Source organism: Orbicella franksi, chromosome 3 (assembly GCF_964199315.1).
Source record: "Orbicella franksi chromosome 3, jaOrbFran1.1, whole genome shotgun sequence".
NCBI classification, from domain to species: domain Eukaryota; kingdom Metazoa; phylum Cnidaria; class Anthozoa; order Scleractinia; family Merulinidae; genus Orbicella; species Orbicella franksi.
In genome coordinates, this window is record NC_138147.1 from 25,803,505 (window position 1) to 25,824,013 (window position 20,509).

At 37.7% G+C, this 20,509-nt stretch overlaps 2 protein-coding genes across 13 annotated transcripts in view; one reads left to right on the forward strand and one right to left on the reverse strand.

Annotated features, from left to right (window-relative positions):
- Nucleotides 1-5,630: 5,630 nt before the first annotated feature.
- Nucleotides 5,631-20,509, reverse strand: part of LOC145482783 (endothelin-converting enzyme homolog) — a 44,489-nt gene continuing 29,610 nt past the window's right edge. For 3 of the 6 annotated variants that reach the window (XM_081461413.1, XM_081461417.1, XM_081461415.1), the window contains exons 10-19: nt 12,068-12,145; nt 11,572-11,675; nt 11,429-11,487; nt 10,946-10,997; nt 10,523-10,590; nt 10,217-10,341; nt 8,993-9,058; nt 8,022-8,120; nt 7,088-7,164; nt 5,633-6,817 (exon numbers count right to left, since the gene is read on the reverse strand). In XM_081461413.1, coding sequence (XP_081317539.1) covers nt 6,718-6,817; nt 7,088-7,164; nt 8,022-8,120; nt 8,993-9,058; nt 10,217-10,341; nt 10,523-10,590; nt 10,946-10,997; nt 11,429-11,487; nt 11,572-11,675; nt 12,068-12,145 — 828 coding nt within the window. In that variant the 3' untranslated portion in view covers nt 5,633-6,717. Of the gene's footprint in view, nt 6,818-7,087; nt 7,165-8,021; nt 8,121-8,992; nt 9,059-10,216; nt 10,342-10,522; nt 10,591-10,945; nt 10,998-11,428; nt 11,488-11,571; nt 11,676-12,067; nt 12,146-20,509 lie in introns of all 6 variants that reach the window. The other 3 variants (XM_081461412.1, XM_081461411.1, XM_081461416.1) reach the window with 2 other exon arrangements.
- Nucleotides 12,154-20,509, forward strand: part of LOC145482900 (uncharacterized) — a 9,096-nt gene continuing 740 nt past the window's right edge. The window contains exons 1-4 of one of the 7 annotated variants that reach the window (XM_081461547.1): nt 12,154-16,183; nt 16,629-16,771; nt 17,325-17,450; nt 17,773-20,509. The exon at nt 17,773-20,509 is cut by the window's right edge and continues 740 nt beyond it. In XM_081461547.1, the coding sequence (XP_081317673.1) occupies nt 16,665-16,771; nt 17,325-17,450; nt 17,773-17,878 (339 nt within the window). In that variant the 5' untranslated portion in view covers nt 12,154-16,183; nt 16,629-16,664 and the 3' untranslated portion in view covers nt 17,879-20,509. Of the gene's footprint in view, nt 16,772-17,324; nt 17,451-17,772 lie in introns of all 7 variants that reach the window. The other 6 variants (XM_081461545.1, XM_081461548.1, XM_081461552.1 and 3 more) reach the window with 6 other exon arrangements.

Consider the following 20,509-nt stretch of genomic DNA (forward strand, 5'->3'; position numbering starts at 1 on the left):
TGGTGTTCTTACCAAATTTAAAACAAAAAGTAAAAGTATAATTTCTGCATTTGTTTTTTTCTAAAATTACCATATTTTACAAAAACTAGCATAATCCTTAGCATAATTTTAGAAATATACGAGCACTGCTAGTAGCATATCATGTCACCTTTGCGAGCACAACTTATCAAAGCCTATTCTCGAATACCCACTTTGAACTTCCTCTGTGCCCAAGTATTGATTTTATTTACCATTAAAGTAAATTTTCACAAGTAACACCCTTTATTTACCTTACCTTTACCAAAAAGAGCACACAACTTTCGAGGTCCTTTCATTTTTAGACACAAACGTACATTGCAAAGAATGGTGATGACTTCCAGCTTGAGCATGACTTCGAGGCTTTGCATGACTAGGCAAATTGTTCATACCCCTCCCCGTATGGTGACATTGAAAGCGCACCTCACTAAGGTGGAATTGTTCCCTCCTGGAGGACACAAAAAGAATTAAATTATCCGGGGTATACCCGGGGTGGTGTCCATGTCTAGATTTAATCGATAAATGACATCATCATGACCGATATTGAAAACATCGTTGAAGGCCAACCAGAAAAATGTACGGGATACGGCATCAAGTACTAACATGAACAAAATGTATGAATTGAAATGTGAGCACCAGCGGTAGGAAAATGTTACAGTTTGCTTTTCCAATTTTTATCCCGTTTATGTAACTGGTTTATACTAGCTGACATTTTGCTTGGGAACGAAGATGAGCTTAATTTAATTAATTCTGCTAAAGTTTGCTTGTCCTCTTTACTTCTTTTTTCTCATCAGGCTCTTTGACACTTCTATAAATATATATTATTAGACGAAAATGGTCAATGACTTTGCATTTTAGTTTGCAACTTTTTCACTGCAAAACATTACCGGTCTAGATGCCGGTCTAGATGGGAAAATATAGACCGCTTACAATATCGATTTCCGCCAATCAAATTCGTGAATTTTGTAGTTTCCGGTCCTCGTGAGACAGAACCGTATAATAAGTCGAATTAAGTATCTTAAAAATACTTTGACTTTTAAGACTGTTACTGTGGTTGCTCTCACTTATTTCAGTGAGCTATGCTTCCCTCTTACCCTCTTCATCCCCCTCCACTCCACTTCCTCGCGTTTAAAATTGTTCCGATCCGGCTCAAGCCAGGTTATTACTCTGGGGGAGAGGAAGGGGGTTCGTACATAGACAATACTATTATTGAAATCCTTTTTTCCATTATGGTTATGTTAATGCAATCAGGAGCTCTGCTTCTAGGCTTGGCTAACTCTGTATCATATTTATGTACAGAAACCTGGAAAAATCTCCGACGGAATGTGAGCTCAATTGTAAATTTATGTCCATCATTAATTTCGATGGAAAAAATGCAGAGTAAAAGCAAAAACGATAAATTTTATTGACAAGTTTTGGTAATTGACAAGCATAATGCAAAAGAGTTTTTAAAATACAAAATAACACATACCAGATGATACAACAGCAGCAGTGAAGGGTATGTTGATAGGTACAAGTTAAAAGGGCTTAAAGCAAATATTACGCATGTCAGTGTAATGGCAAGAGATCCGCGCTGCAGATAGGGATGGAAATACTGGGTTGGTAATTGACAAGCATAATGGTAATTGACAAACATAATGCAAAAGAGTTTTTAAAATACAAAATAACACATACCAGATGATACAACAGCAGCAGTGAAGGGTATGTTGATAGGTACAAGTTAAAAAGGCTTAAAGCAAATATTACGCATGTCAGTGTAATGGCAAGAGATCCGCGCTGCAGATAGGGATGGAAATACTGGGAAGCTGGTAAAGGAGATAGTTTAATCTCAACGGCTGCAATTCTCCTACAGAGTTGTCAGGAGTTATTTTGGCCACATACAAACTACCTTTAAATGGTAGGAGACCTGAAAATAACAGTTTAATAAGATAGAAAAACACCAAAGAGGTAATGATAAACCATAAATGGATAAGGATGGTTAAGGATGAGGAAGATTAACACGGATTACAAACGACGAATTTGAAAAATTGAGGCTAAACTTTTCAATATGTGATATGCGCAAACCGTGGCGTGGCTCCTTTAAAGGCTATCCTACTGCTTTCGAAAATTAGGAACCAGTGAAAGTCGCGAGGAGGTACAATTAGGACTGTATTCTTGGCTTGCACTGTCATGCAGTAGAAAAACATAATTCGAAAACCATTCAGTGGATAAAGTCAAAAAATTGTGATGTTGTAAGAGATTGGAAAAGAAGGCACTTCTGCAAATTTTAAGTCTGCGTTTTCGCAAACTTCAGATATTCGTCGAAATATTTTGCACAAATTTACAGAGCCCAGTATGGAGCTGCCATGTTGGTGTACCTCTGTGGTAGACCGACATGATGGCCGGAAAATAGTATCACCATACGACGTTTTGCAAGGTTGCGGCTGTGGGTCCCTGTATTAAGTTAGCTTATCTTCGGCTTCCTTAACTATCAAGTCAGAAATCTCGAGCTCGTAATCTAATCGTTAATTATGAACAGCTAACTTCTAAAAGATATGTCTTTTTCAATCAATTCACTCCCTTTATTAACTTTATTAACCAAAAATGCAAGAGTTCGCCTTTGCAGCCGAAATTTTGCTCATTCCAGACGCATAGGTCAATTGGATAGATTCATAGGGAAAGAAGAAAGTTTGAAATCAAATTGTAGTTTTCTTTAACCCTTAAACTGGCAAATGTACTCAAATACTGTTCCCTTTACCGTTAACTCGGTTTTTTGGCTGCCACTACCCTGAATTGGCCTCAACATTGTTGAAAAAGCGATTTCTTACCGAGCAACACGATTTTCCTGAGGATTAGGTACCAAGATGTACAATGTTTTACATTGGATCATGCTGGCCTGATCCGATTTTGTTTTACTTAGCCTTTTCCTTTCCTTTTTGTCGCCTTTTTTTACCCTTGCTAGCTTTTGCTCTTCATATCCTTTCTGACAGCCCCAAAAAGGTCGGTGTTGTTTATGTTTGAAGTCTGGAAATGGAACCTTGATCGATTTTAGGTTGAACGGGCCATTTCACCACCTATTTTTCACCAAAGCCTGCTCGCCTTTTTCTTAATTAGCCACGTCAGAATGCCGTTGATATCCAAAACGGACAGTTGTGCGGATAGATCTATCCTAACTCTATTATCTGCTTATCAAGAATAACCTATTGACGCCTAAATTGATGACGCCACAAGTGGTAAAAAGTGCATGACCCCTCAGCGTACGAAAACGTACGATTGCCATTTCTTTCTTTATTGTTGGTATTGTTGTTGTTGTTATCTAGCACTACAAATTAAAAAAAAAAAAAAAAAAAAAAAAAGTAATAATAATGGGCACTGGGGTAGGACAGGTTGGTACCTACTACGGGAATATGGCAAGTGTCAGCAACCCCTAAGCCACCCACGTTAGGGTCACAACAGGGGGTGGGAGGGGCTCCTTAGTCTTGGTCGTTAGCCCACCTAGGAGAAGAGGACTCTGAAATACAAATTCCCCAGCTAGTGGGTCAAATAGTTGCTCTTCAAATTAATGGAGATGAATGATAAAGATGGAAATGTTAACGGCGTAAATGGGGCCCATGCTACGAGTGAGGGTGTCACGCCCGGCAGGGTGACTGGGGGACAGCAGCCAGCACCAGGCCGTTATCCAGCTACTGCTAGAACAAAATGGTCCAAGGATTTGAACAAACTTGTGATGAAGTGCTACATCAAGAGCAACCCTGGCACCAGAGGATATAGAAAACGAATGACTGCCATATGGAGGGAGATTGGTGAGTTTGAGATCAGTGAACAGAGATTAGCCGATCAAGCAAGGGCTATTAAAGTAAATGGTTGGTTGTCTGATATAGAGATCGAGGAACTGAAGAGAGAAGTAGATAGTAGAGGAGAAGTCTGTGATGAAGGAAGTGGATCTACTCATCTGACCAGTGAATTGGTGACAGAAACAGACAATGAGACTCAATCGGCAAGCAAGGGAAACATGCATAATGAGGCGGACGTAGGTGCAAGTCAGCAAAGCATGAGTAGGGACACAGAAGGACTCACAGATGAGGAAAACGAGATTTACAATAGGATCATGAGAGTGGTAAATGGGGAGGAAAGAGTTGCTAGAGCAATCCATTGGGACCTGTTAGGAAAATGTGGGTTTGAACGAAAGGAGAGATGGTATGAACATGTTCCAGACAGTGTGCTTGGAAATGAGGATTACAAACTTCTATGGGACTTCAGTGTGCGAACAGACCATGAAATAGGGGCTAGGAGACCGGATTTGGTGATCATTGACAAGAGAGACAAGAGCTGTCAGATTATAGATGTGGCAATTCCAGAGGATAATGGGGTGAGAGAGAAGGAAGATGAAAAAGTTGAAAAGTATCAAGATCTAGCAAAAGAAGTTCGAAAAATGTGGGGTGTGAGGACAAAGGTTATTCCAGTGGTAGTGGGAGCATTGGGATCAATACCACTGAGATTGAAGGACAATCTGAGAGCCATTGAGGTGGGCATTCCTGTTAATTATAATTATAATTATAATTATAATTATAATTATAATTATAATTATAATTATAAAAACAACGACGTTTAAAAAGAAAAGAGAAAAAACAATAAAAGAAAAGAAATAATGCCGGGACCAGGATTCGAACCTGGGTTACTGCGGCCACAACGCAGTGTCCTAACCACTAGACGATCGCGGCGAGCCAACGAGGAGATGGATGAATGAGAGAGGTATTTATTGAAAGTTCTATTCCCAGCGGGTGTTTTTCTTAAGTACCGCCACACAATACAGTTGATCCGTCGCTGTTTTGCAAAGTCAACGAACCACATCTTCAAAAAGAAGTATTTGATGATGGGTTATAAGAAGACTTGATTGAATAGATAGCTTTATTTTGGAGCACATGGGAAGACAAAGTAACTTTTCTTCGAATACCCACTTTGAACTTTTTTCTGTGCTCAAGTATTGATTTTTTATACCATTTTCAAACTCATTAATTATTCATCAAGTTAAAGGTAAAGTCTGCGTACGAGCCAAGTGGTCCATCAGGCCGGAGCTTATCCCGGTTTCTGTAGCATGAAGCGACTAGGAGTATTTCTATTCCCCCCTGGATGGGATGCTAGTCCATCGCCGGGTTACCCCCGGCATTAAGTTCGCGGTACCCATTTATACACCTGGGTGGAGAGAGGCACTGTGAGAGTAAAGTGTCTTGCCCAAGAACACAACACAATGTCCCCGGCCAGGGATCGAACCCGGACCGCTCGATCCGGAGACGAGCGCACTAACCATGAGGCCACCGGGCTTCCCAAGTTAAGTCAAGTTACAACAAAGAAAATCACAACCGTGAAGGAAGGATACCCGGTCTTAAAGTGCAAGTGACATGAAAAATAAGTTCTGCTTATTTCAAAGGCCTTTCAAAATACAGAAGAATGGCGTTTTTCTTTTTGAAATATCTTTCTTTGCTTTAGAGTTATTGACGTTTTTGTATTATGCAAATATAATTAGATTGGGTGGGTTAGATGGTTCTTGGTTTAAGACAAAAACTGGGAATTTCAGTTTTTTTTCAATTTCAGACAGCACCAGTTTTTATTAAGACAGCATCTGTTCCGTGAAGCTGTCGGAAAACTGTTTGCTTCTCGGGACGAAATAATGTCCCCGGACAAATATCCGAGCATATTTTCGCGCCAAATGAAGACTATTGCACATTCCTATTTCTGTAAAGAAGCGTGAAAAGAAAACAAAAACACCCCGACAGATTGTGAGCTCAATTGCGAATTTATTCAATGGGAAAAATGCAGAGTTATAGCAAAAACAGTGTTCTTTATTGACAATTTATTGGCAATTGACAGCAATAATGCAAAACTGTTTTTAAAACACAAAAAAATACATGCCGGATGATACAACAGCAACAGTGAAAGGTATATTGATAGGCATAAGTTAAAAAGGCTTAAAGCAAATATTACGCATGTGGAATGGCAAGAGACCCGCGTTGCAGATTGGGAAGGAAATACTAAGAAGCTGGTAAAGCGGAGATATTTTAAACTCAACGGTTGTAACTCTCCTGCAGAGTTGTCAATTGAGTAATTAAAAAAAAAAAACATTTAAATTTGGTCGTAACTACAAAGTGGTGTTAAAAGGAAACTCAGCGTCCTTTGTAAAAGTTTGTAACTGGTATTTTGAGCTCTAGCTTGCCCGCTGCTAGAAAACTCTTGGCTCAGTTAACATTTGCCAAACCGAGCTATTAGTTCTCCTACAGTACAACTTATACACCTATATAGCTAACCTAAGAAATATTGAAAGTTGCTTGCTTGTCTTAAAAGCTAGAGGTCTTTCTGTCGTTGACAGCCTTCATTACAAATAATAAGCATCTCTCTCTGTTGATAGAGATCTTCTGAAAACCAATGCAAACGTTACAAGGTAAAAAAAACCAACGTTAAAAGGAAACTCAACATCCCTTGTACAAGGTTGTACCTGGAGTTTTGAGTCCTAGGCTACCCACTGCTAGAACAATGTTAGCTCAGGAAAGATTTGTCATAGCAAGCAATGAGTTTTGCTACAGTTTACACATAAACTAAGAAATATTGGTCACTTGTGTGAAGAGGGGTCTTTCTGTCGTCGCTGTCAACCTACATTACAATCAGTAAACAGCTCTCTCTGTTGAAATAGATCTTCTGAAAACCAACGCTAAATGACAAACGGGCTTGTTACCAGACAGCGCATTTTTTCTCGGGATTCATGGGGGATCCTTTTGGGCATCTGTAAGCCTTGGCGAATTCGTCAAAGTTCGACAGAGGACCAATAACCCTGAGAGGAAAATCAAACGAATAATTATTTACGAGAACATCAAATCCTCGTTGGGATGAAAGGGGAAAACCAACGGGAAGAATACACGGAGGTCTCAGGTCCCCTCTTTCCAATCCCCCTTGCTTCTTCCCCCCTTTCCCCTGCTCCTTCGCCCCCTGCCCAGGCTGGAAGCGTGAGAGGGGTTGGGGCAAGGGGGAAGGGGTCATCGAGAACAAAAGGTCGAGGCATACGTGCAGCGGGTATTTCATGAAATATCATTTAAAGCGTTACCTATAGATTCCAGGACTATGTACTCCAAAGTCCACCTGTCTCATGGCTGTCTCAGGACGGTATTTGCTACACCAAATCTGGAATGGAAAAACGGCAAAGATGATCAGGATGGTCTTTACAGCTGGCTTTTCTGACACTTGGGCGTCTTACAATTATGTTAAAATCAATAAAAGTCTCCCTACGAAGAAAGCTTGGCTGTGAAAAACAACAAAAGGCTGTCCACTCGTCGAAAGTTCAAAAATGTACTATTGTTCTACGAGTACATTTAAAAACTCAAGTGAGTGTTGGCTAGTGTTTTCAAAAATACCAAAGATAGTTTTTCTTGAAAGAATATGTAATTAATGGCACAAAAATGTTCGGTTTCTTTGCACCTTTCCTGATAAGGATTAACACGCCCGTAAAATTTCTCAAACTCGCTCATCATTCATCAAGTCTATAGAAAGAAAATCGTGACCGCAACGGGGTGTGAATATCTGACTGCTTTTATTTCTCTCTTTTCTTCTTCGTTTTAGCTTTGATTGAAAAGATACATCAAACATGTACAGTCGAGACAGTCTTTCACCACATTTAGTTCCTTTAATCTTTTTTTGAAATTTCAACATCATCATTATTTTATTTAGAAATGCAAATTACAAAATTTCAGCCAATGAAATACTTCGCTGCGCGTCATATTTTATAATTGGCGCTTGAAATGTAGAACACGGTGTCTTGTTTGTTATAATGCATAAAAACATTTAGTAATTATTTCTTTGTGACTGTTTCCATTGAAGCAAAAGTGGCTACCGTTGGATCTAAGTTTAAGTTTCTCACCAGCACCAATCGTAATTGTTACATTTAAGACTATATGGTGCAAGTTTTCAATAGCAAACGTGCCCCTGGAAAAAAAGCGAAAAGAATAAAAAAAAAAAAAGGGCGCGGAAAATCCTGCACAAACCTGAGCGAACCCAAGGAAAAAGATCTGTTCATTAGTAAAATCTTCCATTCCAGGAAGCGGTGGTTCAGGACCTCGTCTCTTCTTCCAGTTCTGATAGGCCTGAGGACGGAAAGATTGTAGTGTGTTTAAGTTAATCTTTTTGTCCGCTAAGTAAAAAGAGAACGAGCGAGCGTGCGAGAGCGACGGAGGAGCAGGAGTTTGATCGCGCTCTAGCTCGACGATGTTAAAGACTGAACAGAAGGTCTGTAATTAATCAAACACCATTTTAATAGGCTCATAAAAACTGAATTGAGTATATATTTGGCGCAGAAATAAAGCGATATAACGCCGAATTGAACCACGTTCTTAGCTAATGAGAAATGTTGATCGGCTCTAACAGAGGCGAAACATGTCGCAATTGAAGGAATCCAAAAAAAGCCCAGGTAATCAAGGAGAACAAATTGCAGTTAAGGAGGAAATGAAATGCCAAAATGAAAATAGACACTTTTTAAATCGAAAAGAAACTAAAGTAGTGCTAAACTAAGGTTTAAATAATAATAATTAAGGGAGAACCTGTTAAAGGAGCTCAGTCACAGTATTTTGAGTTATTTTAACCACATACAAAATTACCGTTAAATGGTGGGAAACCTGAAAATAACAGTTTAACAACATAGAAAAACACCAAAGAGATAATGATAAACCATAAAGGAACAAGGATGGCTAACGATGGAGAAGATCAACACGGATTACAAACGACGAATTTGAAAAAAGTGAGGCTAAACTTTCAACATGCGCAAATCGTGACGTAGCTCCTTTAAACTCGAATGGCATAAGGATGCATAGCAGTAACATTTAGGAGTTAGAGGATATAGCCTGAGTAAAAAGAGAGTAACTTAAAACATAACAGAACTCTGAAAGCACGAAGATCTCGAGAATAAAATGATGATATTACTAATACAACAAATGTTCTTAAAGGTCAAAGAGGAGCATACCTGAAAAGCCTGCTTGATGCCGCCATTATCGGCGATGTTTTCTCCAAGTGTTTGCTTACCGTTCAGCTGTGTAACGTACAACGGATGTTAAATCAAATCAAATAAAATCCGCCTACCGCAGTTATAATCGCAATTTTATAATTAATTTAAGTAATAACAAATTGAGCCCGAAGGAACAGCTTTTCTGAACTTCAACGAGATTCGTTCGAACCCGCGACCTCTGAGTTAGCAGGGTTTTTTTTTACCAACTCAGCTTTGAAGACCCGTTCATTGCGAAAAGCCCAGGTTATTGACTTCATCGTGGAAAGAATAAACCATGGCATGAAAACGATGTGATTGGTGAGCTGCGAAAATACAAATGAAGTAAATTTGTGATTTGTATTTTCTCAGTTCATATCATTATGCTTCATGTAACATATTGGAAACTTAAGCCCTTTTAAAACATACACTGGAAGTGATTTAAAATTTAAAAGAAAAAGAGCAAAAAAACAAACAAACAGGAAAAGAAAACAAACAAATAATAATAATAAAAAAACCAAAACAAAACAAATATGCCGGGACCAGGATTCGAACCTGGGTTACTGCGGCCACAACGCAGTGTCCTAACCACTAGACGATCGCGGCGAGCCACCGAGGAGGTGGATGAATGAGGAGTAGAATTGTTTCAATTTTAAACTGTAAAATGCGTAGCAGGTGTATTCATTACCAGTCTCCACGCATGATTGTGTTAGTTTCTCGCTAATTTGTTGAGTGCATAGGACGAGGCGTCCACATGCAAATTTTTGGGATAATTCTTTAATTTTCGTTCACGTATATTTTTTTAAATTCGGCCTCTCGATGCGCGTTCTTCTTATTTTGGAATTATCCGCCCGATTACTTAATGAACTGTACTCCACTCGGTCCAATGACTATTACTCAGAAATTTGTGCAGAATTCCATAATTGAAACTGGATACCTGTAATTGGACACCCACGTGATTACGGACCATTTACGAGACAACTAGACGCGCTAAAAAACCAATCAGAGTTGATAATTTTGGTTTAATTAAGATCGAAAATATCATTTTCCCTGCATCTGCACAAATTTGTGAATCAGCGTCAGGTGATTCAAACCATCTCTTAAGTAGGCGTCCCCTACCAATCATGGGTGAGTTTAGAATTTCTGTCACAGATACGGCGACAAACATTTAAAGGAGGTTTAAAGGAGGTTCAAAGGGTGACTTACGTTCTTTGTATGAAAGACGTATTTGGAATACTGGTCTACCAAGCACTGTGTTTTATTCTTGAAAGCAGAAATGGAGCTGTTCGACCACCATTTTTTAAGGTTTCCGTCTTTGTTGAACAGCCGCCCTAAAAACACAAAACATTTTTTTCCAGTGTGACCTTTCCTCGACTCCTGGTTTCAGAAAGGGAGGGAGCAGCGATGGACGGGGGGGGGGGGGGAGGGGTGGTTAAGAGGGGATAGAACTGCTATTAAATGATAATTATACTCTGCACTCGTAGCTATCGAATAAGATGTATGTAGTCTTACCATTGTCATCGAAACCGTGAGTAATTTCGTGTCCAACCACCATCCCGATTCCTCCATAGTTTAAGGCCCTAAACGGAATGATAATAAAATACATTGAAACAAATGAGGACGTAGAAAAATAAATAGACGCAGGCGAACTGTGTGACTGACTAGGTGACTGAGTGACCGAGTGACTGAGTGGCTAGGTGACTAAGTGACTGACTGACAGACAGACAGACAGACAGACTTGACTGACAGACTGAAGGATGGCTGACGGACTGACTGACGGACGGACGGACGGACGGACGGACGGACAGACAGACTGACTGACTGACTGGCTTACTGACTGACTGACTGAATGACTGAATGACACCGCCTTCGACTGAAGAACTTTTAACTAACTTTCTGTAGTGGAAAACGAGTCAGTTTCCAGTTCATACTCACTTGGGGTATCGATGATCATAAAAAGGTTTCTGTAATATACCAGCAGGAAATGCTAAAGGCAGATGGAGTAAACAGGCGATTCATTGATGAGTTTATTATTTAGCTTCACAACAAGCAAGAACAACTATACTCATTTTTTTGCTCAATTCTTGTTCTATTTTGTGACAATGATCTCCCGATCTTTAGTGTTCCAAATTAGCATAGCAACGCTAAATACCATGACACTTCAATAAAATGATTTATCTTATTTCATATATATATATTTTTCGTGTATATCTGTATTGACCCGAGACGCCATCCTCATTTCTTTCATTTTTTCTAATTTTTTTCTGTTTTTAGAAATAACTTACGACTGCTTTCGATTAAATTCTGCATACAACTAATGCTGTAGCTGCACAACTTTAGAACCCATTGCCTGGTAAAGAGGGAAAGACAGTGAGCTGACATAGCTACGGAGAAACTTGAAGACGAAGTCACACTCACCTATTTTGTTATCAATCGACGAGTAGTAAGCGTTGACTGTGGGAGGTGTCATGGACCACCTGTCGTAAAACATAACGGGGTTATTTACTTAGCAAACGTTGGGATTAACGTGCAATGTTTAACATATTTCTTCGCTATCCTACCTCTCTTTGTCCACGGGCTTGCCCAGTTTGGCGTAATTTTTCAAGTTAAAATATGTGTAAGATTGCAGGATGTTTTTGAAATACTGATCCTTTTTAACGTCAAACTGTTTGAAAGACAAAGAAATGAAATCAGAATCATTAAGACAATTTAGTTTTCTTCCTCAGTAGGCAGGGAATTCAAAATGTATCCACCTTGATTTCGTACCTATGAAGTGTCCTAAAATTATCATGGAGAATCTGGGGGTCAATCTTTGTGCTCAAGTGACTTGTCACTTTCTATTGTAGCCATGCACTACCCAAGTTTTCAATTTACCTTCTTGTCTTAATGATATTATGCTAAGTTCCTTTCACTTTCTTTTCAGTCTTAACATTTGTATAAATTTCGACTTTTTTATGATTAACTTTAGCAATTTTCTGACATAAGTGACAAGTTTTAAAACTCAAGAGGACGGTTCAAAGATGAGAGATTAAAAAATGATTTTCTGAAAATACTTACCCCCTTAAACATCTTAGCCAACGCTGTTTTGTTTGTTAAGTATTCAGGATAGCCAATGTTTTCGCGTATTGCTTCAGCCTGTAACAATATAAAATTGCATTTCATTTGACATTTCACCCGAGGAAAGACATAAACTACAACAAAAAATTGCATCTTTGAAAGTTCACGATTCTTTAATATGTGATTTTTCATGTCTTTTGCATTTGCCTTTTAGCGGAGCTCCCGCGCGCCGAAGGCGCGCGAGCAGAGCCCCATTCCTTAGAAATTTTGGTAAACCCATCAAGCCGAGAAAATTTGGTTATGATGTCACCGTACGAGCGAGCGAGCGAGCGAGCGCCGTCCGTACAGACTCTGGGGGAGGGGGAGAGGAGCCTCGGGGTAACGCAAAGTGGGGAACCGAGAGATGCCATCTTTTTTTGGCGGGATTTTTAAAGAAAAGAAAACTCATTTCTATTTGTCTTGTCAACAAATGATAGCGGAGGTTGATCTAACGTTTTAAAGATGGGGTTGCACTGAAGCATAAAACAGAAACAGAAAGCAAGAATTAACAGGCAAAGAAGTAGCGAAGAAGATCGTGAAAGAGAGCGGGCCAACGCTGGGGAAGGAGGCGAAACAGTACTGAACACTGCCGTGAATTATAGCGAGTCAAGGACTAGAGAAAGGGGATGAAATAAAACGGAACAATGCCGTGAAGCAAAGCTAATGAGGACTATAGAAAGGAGACGAAATACCCGACGACTACAGAACTGTTCGAGTTAATTCGCGCGTCGAGATGCTGTGCAGCCGAGCAAGAAAAGTCACATGATTAACATCAGGTGACGAACTAGAGAACTGTGTGTTTAGAGTAGTTGCAAAACAGAAAACACGGCGGAAAAAAGTGGTTGATTCGTTGATCTATCCAAAAGATTAGATCAGTTCGGTTCTGCCTGGAAGATTTACACTGGCCGAAGTGAATTGCCAACTTGAGGTAAGTGACGTTTGTTGTGCCGTTTGCTATGGAAATTATGAAGTTGCCTCGGCGAGATAAGCTTATTTTTAATAGGAATCCTTTTTAAAGTCTTCCTTATTTGAAGCCATGCTGTGAGGCATTTTATAAATTACATAGGTTTAATCGCGCTCATAACAATAACACGTGAGTGGCTTCGTGGAGGTTGTTGTAAGCAGTTGTACGTTGCAAATTGTAAACAAATCAAGTTTTGTCTCGAGTTTCGTCGTCACGTTTAAAAAAAAAAACTGTATTTGTAAACACTGCCGGGCGAGTTTTGAAGTTTTCTCTGTGTTAGTTGGCACAACCGCTTCCTAGACTACAAAAATTTCTTAAACCAGGATAGGTCAACAAACCATTTTAAGCCGAAGCGAACAAGATTTGCTAAATTTACTTTTGACGTTCCTCTGTGAATATTTACATCTTGTGATTACAAAGTGTTTCCTCGTTTTGTTAGTTCAATTTATTCGGTTTGGTGAAATGCTTGGGGGGAATTTCCAGTTTAATTTGGTTGAAGACTGGTAAAGCAGTACCGCCGATAAAATGACTGCAAAGCTAAATTAAGCCGTCGGCAAAAATACACACTGTGATATTTAAATCTATACTTAAACGTGAATAATTGTTAAACTTTAACACTGCAAGCTTAAACGAATTTTCTTCATCCTTTCTTTCATTCGGCCATCCTTCATTGAGAAGGGATTTGCTGTTTGATACTGAGATGTAGTGATATGCATATTGTGTTTATATTATGTAGATTTCCTCGTTTTATTTTAATTGTTGTTGTCCAGTTAGTTCGTCTTGGTGAAATGCTTGTGGTCGAAATGTCGAGTAGACGATTATGCATGTAAACCCTGTCGGCAAATAAAGCTCTACTTCGATTTTGATTTGCTATTTCATTTTATTAGTGCGACTGCTTTTGGTTGGGGGTACATAGCCCCTATTTTCCTAATGAGATGTTATTCCCCAGTGTGGTATTTACACTTGGAAATGTTCCATAAAAGTAAGATAGTACTAATTAAAAACAAAATGCTAAGAGCTTTACTCAATAATGAACAGTGAAAATGACATTTACACACTTAGAAAAAAAATTAGGGCGTAGAAGTCCTTGCCCTGACCATTTCTCGGTAATAAAAATAACTTTTACATATATACATTCAAAATTTAGTTGGTGAGAGTGCATTCCTTGCTCCACTCTCTCTCTCTCTCTGCTCTCTTCTTCACACTAATTTTGATTTGATTTGATTTTTTTTTGATTGACTAACTTATTAACCAAGTGTCACTGACTGTTTTCTTTGTTGTGCTTTACTTTTTTGTTCGTCGAAGAAAGTTTTGGTTTCTTCCTGGCTGTTTCCTTTGTTCTGTCCAGTACCAATTCGTTTGTGATATAACTTTGTGAATTCTCTATTCTCATAAAATTTTATCTCGTCAGGGTAATAGAATGCACTCTCAGAGTATTCAATCATTGTTTTCAGTCGCGACAATTTTCAGGAAAAAAGCAGTGGTTTTCTTAATTTCCTTTTGCTTTGTTTTAGGACCTTTTAGCAGGCCGGTAATTGGCCCATGGGCATTACAGGAGAATAATTTTTAAGTAAAGAATTAGATTCATTTCAGTGTTAAGTATTTTAAAATTATTACAAATTGGGCATTTCATTTTTATATTTGTCACACGTGATGTTTTACGATTTTACCGACGTATACATGTACATGTACCATGTAAATGGAAATAATGTACTAGCTAGAAAATCAGAGCGTGCATTACATTGGCTCAAAACGCAAACCATATATAACAAATGTATGTAAAAGATATTTTTTATAACAGAGAACTGGACAGGGCAAGAACTTCTCCTTCTTTTGTAAATCTATTAATTCCTCTCAGCCCTGTCAAAATGTCTCAGGAACCTTCATTTTTGCAACCTAGAGTCCATTATTTTTCACCATACCTGACACAGAAACTCACCAAATCCTAACAAATAACTAACATGGGTGTATCTCTGGCCTTTACTTTGTATTAAATGATTGCATATTCTGTTATCCTGCCTAATAACTGCTAGAAACAATTTTGACAGAGCTGTTTCAACAGTTTCAGTCAAATTGATTTCCAGTTAAACAGCACTACATGTAGCAGTGTTATAATGAGTGTGAACTTTATGGAGGGTTTTAAAGGTTTATTATTATTTTTTTTATGATAACAGAAGACAACAAAATATACATGTGTATACAGTTATAACCTGATGTTGGTGTTGGTTGTGAATTGCAATTCATATTAGTCATCCTATTACAGGTAAGGGGAAAAAGTTCAGAATGTTCAGAACGTCTCTTTCACCAGCACACCTGCATTCTACCGGTGCAATCACTGAGTCATTATATATATATAATGTAATAATATAATGAATTGAAGATTTCATCAGCTTAACTTAAGTGCTCAATAGGTAAACTAGAGCGATGTGTAGATTTTCAGAGTTGGATTATTTGGTCGAAGGTAAGACCGTGCTTGCTTAGCTTTACCAATCATATCTCTGCATGTCACGCCACTGGGCATTGTTCTGTATTTTCAAATGTTGTATATCTTCTTACGTATCCGTTATTTTTGGCAGTTGCCTGATGATTGCTTCGCAAGGAGCATGAAACTCTGAGTAGCAATAAATGTCTTCGACCAAATAATCCCACTCTGAAAATCTATATATATTATATGTATATACATATATGTATATACACACACAGAGAAATGTAAAGTTATGAACTTAACATTAAAATCTGACATTTGAATGCCTCCTTTGCTAAAGTTAGTCACCATTTACTTATCATTCCCTGTGAATTCATAGAGAATTACCACCTAATGTGGAAGTCCTGTCTTCAAGTGAGGGAAAATGACACTGCAAAAAGTTACAAAAAAAGTTACAATGGAAGTAAAAAGAATTGTGAATGTCGATCGTGACTTGGTGTACATTGTACATCATGTAAAGGTATGTGGTGAGTGCCAAAGGCATAACATTTCATGCATTTGCCTTTTCAGGATTATTTAACAGTGACATTTTAAAAGATGTGATCAGAAAAATAATGAGTATTGTCAAGGCAGTACCAGTTTATGGACGGCATATGCAGACAGTAAGAGGTGCTGTAAGCATTACCAGGTAATTAAGTTAGTTTTATGCTTATGACTTCTTGTACTTGGATTTTGTGTCATTTTGTCACAAGAATAGGTAATGAAAGATGCATTAGTTGATGCAATTTATTTTCAAAGGCAAACTTAAAAGTCTGCCTATGGTGGATACCAGTTGTGTGTAAAGTGAATGTAAAGCAAACACACTGTTAAAGATGTACGTGCATGTTAATATTGAATAATCTGAAATTTCAGCGAGTTTGAAAATATATTGTATCTATGACAGTTCTGAGGTGAGGGCTGTTACATGTACATGTAAATGGCTCATGCTCGATTTTTCACTTGTTATGATTTAGCTGCCAGTATGTTCTGTAAATTAATTTTAATAGTCATCTGTTGGTGTGCTACGATTTACACTAATATTTAACCAAATAATGTACAGTGTAAATTAATTAACCAAATTATGCTGTTTTCAGTTGACCAATGCTACTACATGACTACATTGTAATGTGATGCTGAAGCACACAAATTTACAAACATGCCCGGTGTCAACTTGTCAAATGTATGAACTGGCCAGCCAGTCTAGATTACAAAACTTTCTGAAAGTTTGCCTTACCAGGTAAGATATTTCTTAAAGCATATTTTGTAATTAATGATTTCTCAGACATTGTTTTCTTCAAGAAAAGATTCATACCCCATATGGAGGTTTTTTTCTTTAAGAGCTCCCTCCTCCTGTTACTTTGGAATTTCTAATAACTGGCCATGAATGGGTGTTGGGTGTAAATATCTTCTGGAACTGCACACTCTGATTAAGTCAGCAACAACATCAGTATTTATCCTGACAAAGTCCGATTTTCAGATTTTCCACAGCCTGGATGGCGCTTTGATTGGGACTGTGCACACTGTTGTACTGCAATGTTCCAGTTTCTTGTTTAAACCAAATTGCATGTGCGCTCAAAAGCAAGTCGCCAAGTTCATAACAGTTATATATGTTTGCTTTGCATCTCAGGGTAGAGCCTGCCACTGTGAAAGTTTTGGTACCATCCCCCTAGCATTTGATTCACTACTGTAGACACTCAGTAAACAATTAGCAATGAAGTACACTGTATATCAATGAAAGGAATGTCATTTGTTGGTTATAAATTATAATTGATATGTCTTTGTATGTTCAGTGGTGTTCAAGTAGCAGCTATACACAGAATGATTACATCCCTGTTCCTGTCAGTCAATATACCAACAGTGTACACATGGGCAGCCTGGATAAAAACATCAAATATTTTCAAAGCAACCATGGCCAGGTGAGATCTTTCTAAAGAAATATAAATTCAAGGTCCTTATGATTGCTTATAGGGATTGATTTTTATTGTAAACCATATCTTTCTGAGTGTATTTTTCTTGTGTACTAATTGTTGTAGAACACAGAGACCACTGTCATGACAGAGATATTAATGTGTGAAAAGTTCCATAAAAAATGCACTGGGAGCAAATTAAATCATCATAGATGCAGCTTCTGAGAGATCCCCAATATTAATGAAACATACATTGTACATTCATGTAAAAGAGTTCAATATTTTATGACTTAAGATTGTAATGCTTTGTTTGGTTTCTCTATATTCACAGACAACTTGATGCCATATTAATTTCTACACTAAGTTCATTGAACAAACTGACTTGGAAGTTGAGTTCTGCAACCCATACTGAGAGAAGTAATATCATACAGCTGTAGCTGCAACATTGTGACACATGAACTGTATTACATTATTAAGAAACACCTATGATACATGTATTAACTAATTATTTAAAGTGTCTGTTAAATTAATCAGTTTTTCTGAGAGATAGTTTACTCATTATGTCATGGTTTATTAAAATAATTGCTTTTTTGGCTTAAAAATGATATTTATTGTGCTTGGTTTATGTTGCTCTTAAATCAATTTTGTGATAACCTGCATTGGGCATGGCATAGATTAATATTTTGCCAACACGAAATGGAGAACTGGGTCCTCAGCAAAGTTGCAGGATTAGTATTTTTGCAGAAAGAAAGAGTCGTGAAATTTGACATTCTACCGACAGCCTTGCCATTCGCAACGTCCAATAAGGTTAATTTGATCCCTAGTGATGTACAAATAGTGTTCTCTAATTTATAAATTATTTCAATCTGTTGTTTAAATGATTGCCTTATAACCTCCTGTCCAGCTTTGGTGCATGCAGGATATTGATGTATTGTTTATCCATTTTGCTGTAAATTATCTTTAATTGATGTGTCAATCAAAACATATCTTGGATATGCTGGCTTTTTCTGACAAATGTACCTATGCCTCATAATCTTTGTGTACGTTTGGTTGTGTAGTGCAGACAAAATACACGTACATAATATAACTTACTTATAGCTTACCTATAATTCTTGGTATAATTTAATCGTAACAAAATTAATTAATGGAACCCAATAACAGCTCCTGTAGTGCACAATCTCAGTCGAGAAAAAGAACAAATCACATTGGAATTGAATAATAAAATTATTATCAGAAGCCTATGCAAGTATTCATGATCAGCAACATAATATCATATTTATCGTTCATGCCAGAGTGATTTTGCTTATACTTATACTTTGAGAGATGGTGCAAACCCTTTCAGCAGGAGGAGACTCCATACAAAAATGATGATAGCTAACTGTCTTTGGGGATCAAGTTAGAAAACAAAACTTTTTAACTTTTTACATGTGTATACTACTTTGGTATTTTTGTGAGATTTCATTTGGTAGAAATTTGGGGACTGAGTATATTATAACCACTGCATTTCAGTCATACCCCACAACAAAAAAATGTGTAAACTTCTTTTGTGCGGGAGTCCCAGTTGTTCACTAAGAAAGAATATAATGATTAACAACAATGTCTTGTCTTTCTCAATAAGAAAGAACAGGAAATGCCACCAAAAATCACAGAAGACAGTTCTGTTATGTGATCAACATTTTTGGTGGCTCCCCTGAAATGCTTGAAATCATGGCTCTATTTTCATCATCACACCATCTTACACCTCGATCTGCTGATGTAATCCTAGTTCGGGCTGAAACTATAAAATCGCTCGCAGTTTACTTCACATACATGTACATCTTGGATTATTTTCATTAGTAACAACATTCCAAAATATAACTCACGAGCTCCGCTTTTAGGCTTGGCTAAATCTATATATTATTTTCTCTTACAACGTTGAACTCTAATGTACACTTAATTACTGGTCGAGAGGGAATCAGTGAGTTATGTTTCCGAAAAGCTCGATGTTTCTCCTGACCCCGTCTCGGGTATTTAAAAACATCTGATCATTTAAAAACGAACTTGATCAAGTTCACATTTATGAACGGTCTAGATGCCATTTTTGAGGGATTTTCTTATACTTCATTTCAAGTTCATATAAAATGACAAATTTTCATGTACTGAAATACGACAAGTTTATATATTTATTGTTTATCGTATTTTTTACTTTACAGAACTACCGTGATACTTTAAAACACGATATTTCTATTTACAAAATTGTAGTAAATTATTTAGTATGGGTCACCAATACAAATACCACTACGAGTTTACTTTTGAATTGATAGTCAAAAACTTGGATCGATCCAAGGTATGGATGTTATACCTCAGGTCTGAGGTATGGATGTTATACCTCAAGTCTGAGGTATGCATGTTATACCTCAGGTCTGAGGTATGGATGTTATACCTCAGGTCTGAGGTATGGATGTTATACCTCAGGTCTGAGGTATGGATGTTATACCTCAGGTCTGAGGTATGGATGTTATACCTCAAGTTTTAGGTATGGATGTTATACCTCAGGTCTGAGGTATGGATGTTATACCTCAGGTCTGAGGTATGGGTGTTATACCTCAGTTCTTAGGTGTGGATGTTATACTGCAGATATAAGGTATGGATGTTATACTACAGATCTAAGGTATGGATGTTATACCTCAGGTCTGAGATATGGGTCTTATACCTCAGGTCTGAGATATGGATGTTATACCTCAGGTCTGAGGTATGGATGTTATACCTCAGGTCTTAGGTATGGATGTTATACCTTAGGTCTGAGGTATGGATGTTATACCTCAGGTCTGAGGTATAGATATCATACTCCAGGTCTGAGGTATGGATTTAGTAAGTGACAATTTTTCCCCTCTAAACCTTTACAGTCATAGAAAATTTAGAAAGTATTTTCATTGATGAAAATATTCTATTCGATTCTTATACCTGTTAAACGTATACACAAATTTTGAAGGTTTTGTATTTACGATTTGACGTAGAAAATGCTAGTATATGAAGTAGACTTCATTTAAGCTTGAAAATCATCATTTTAAAAAGGGGTATAATAAATA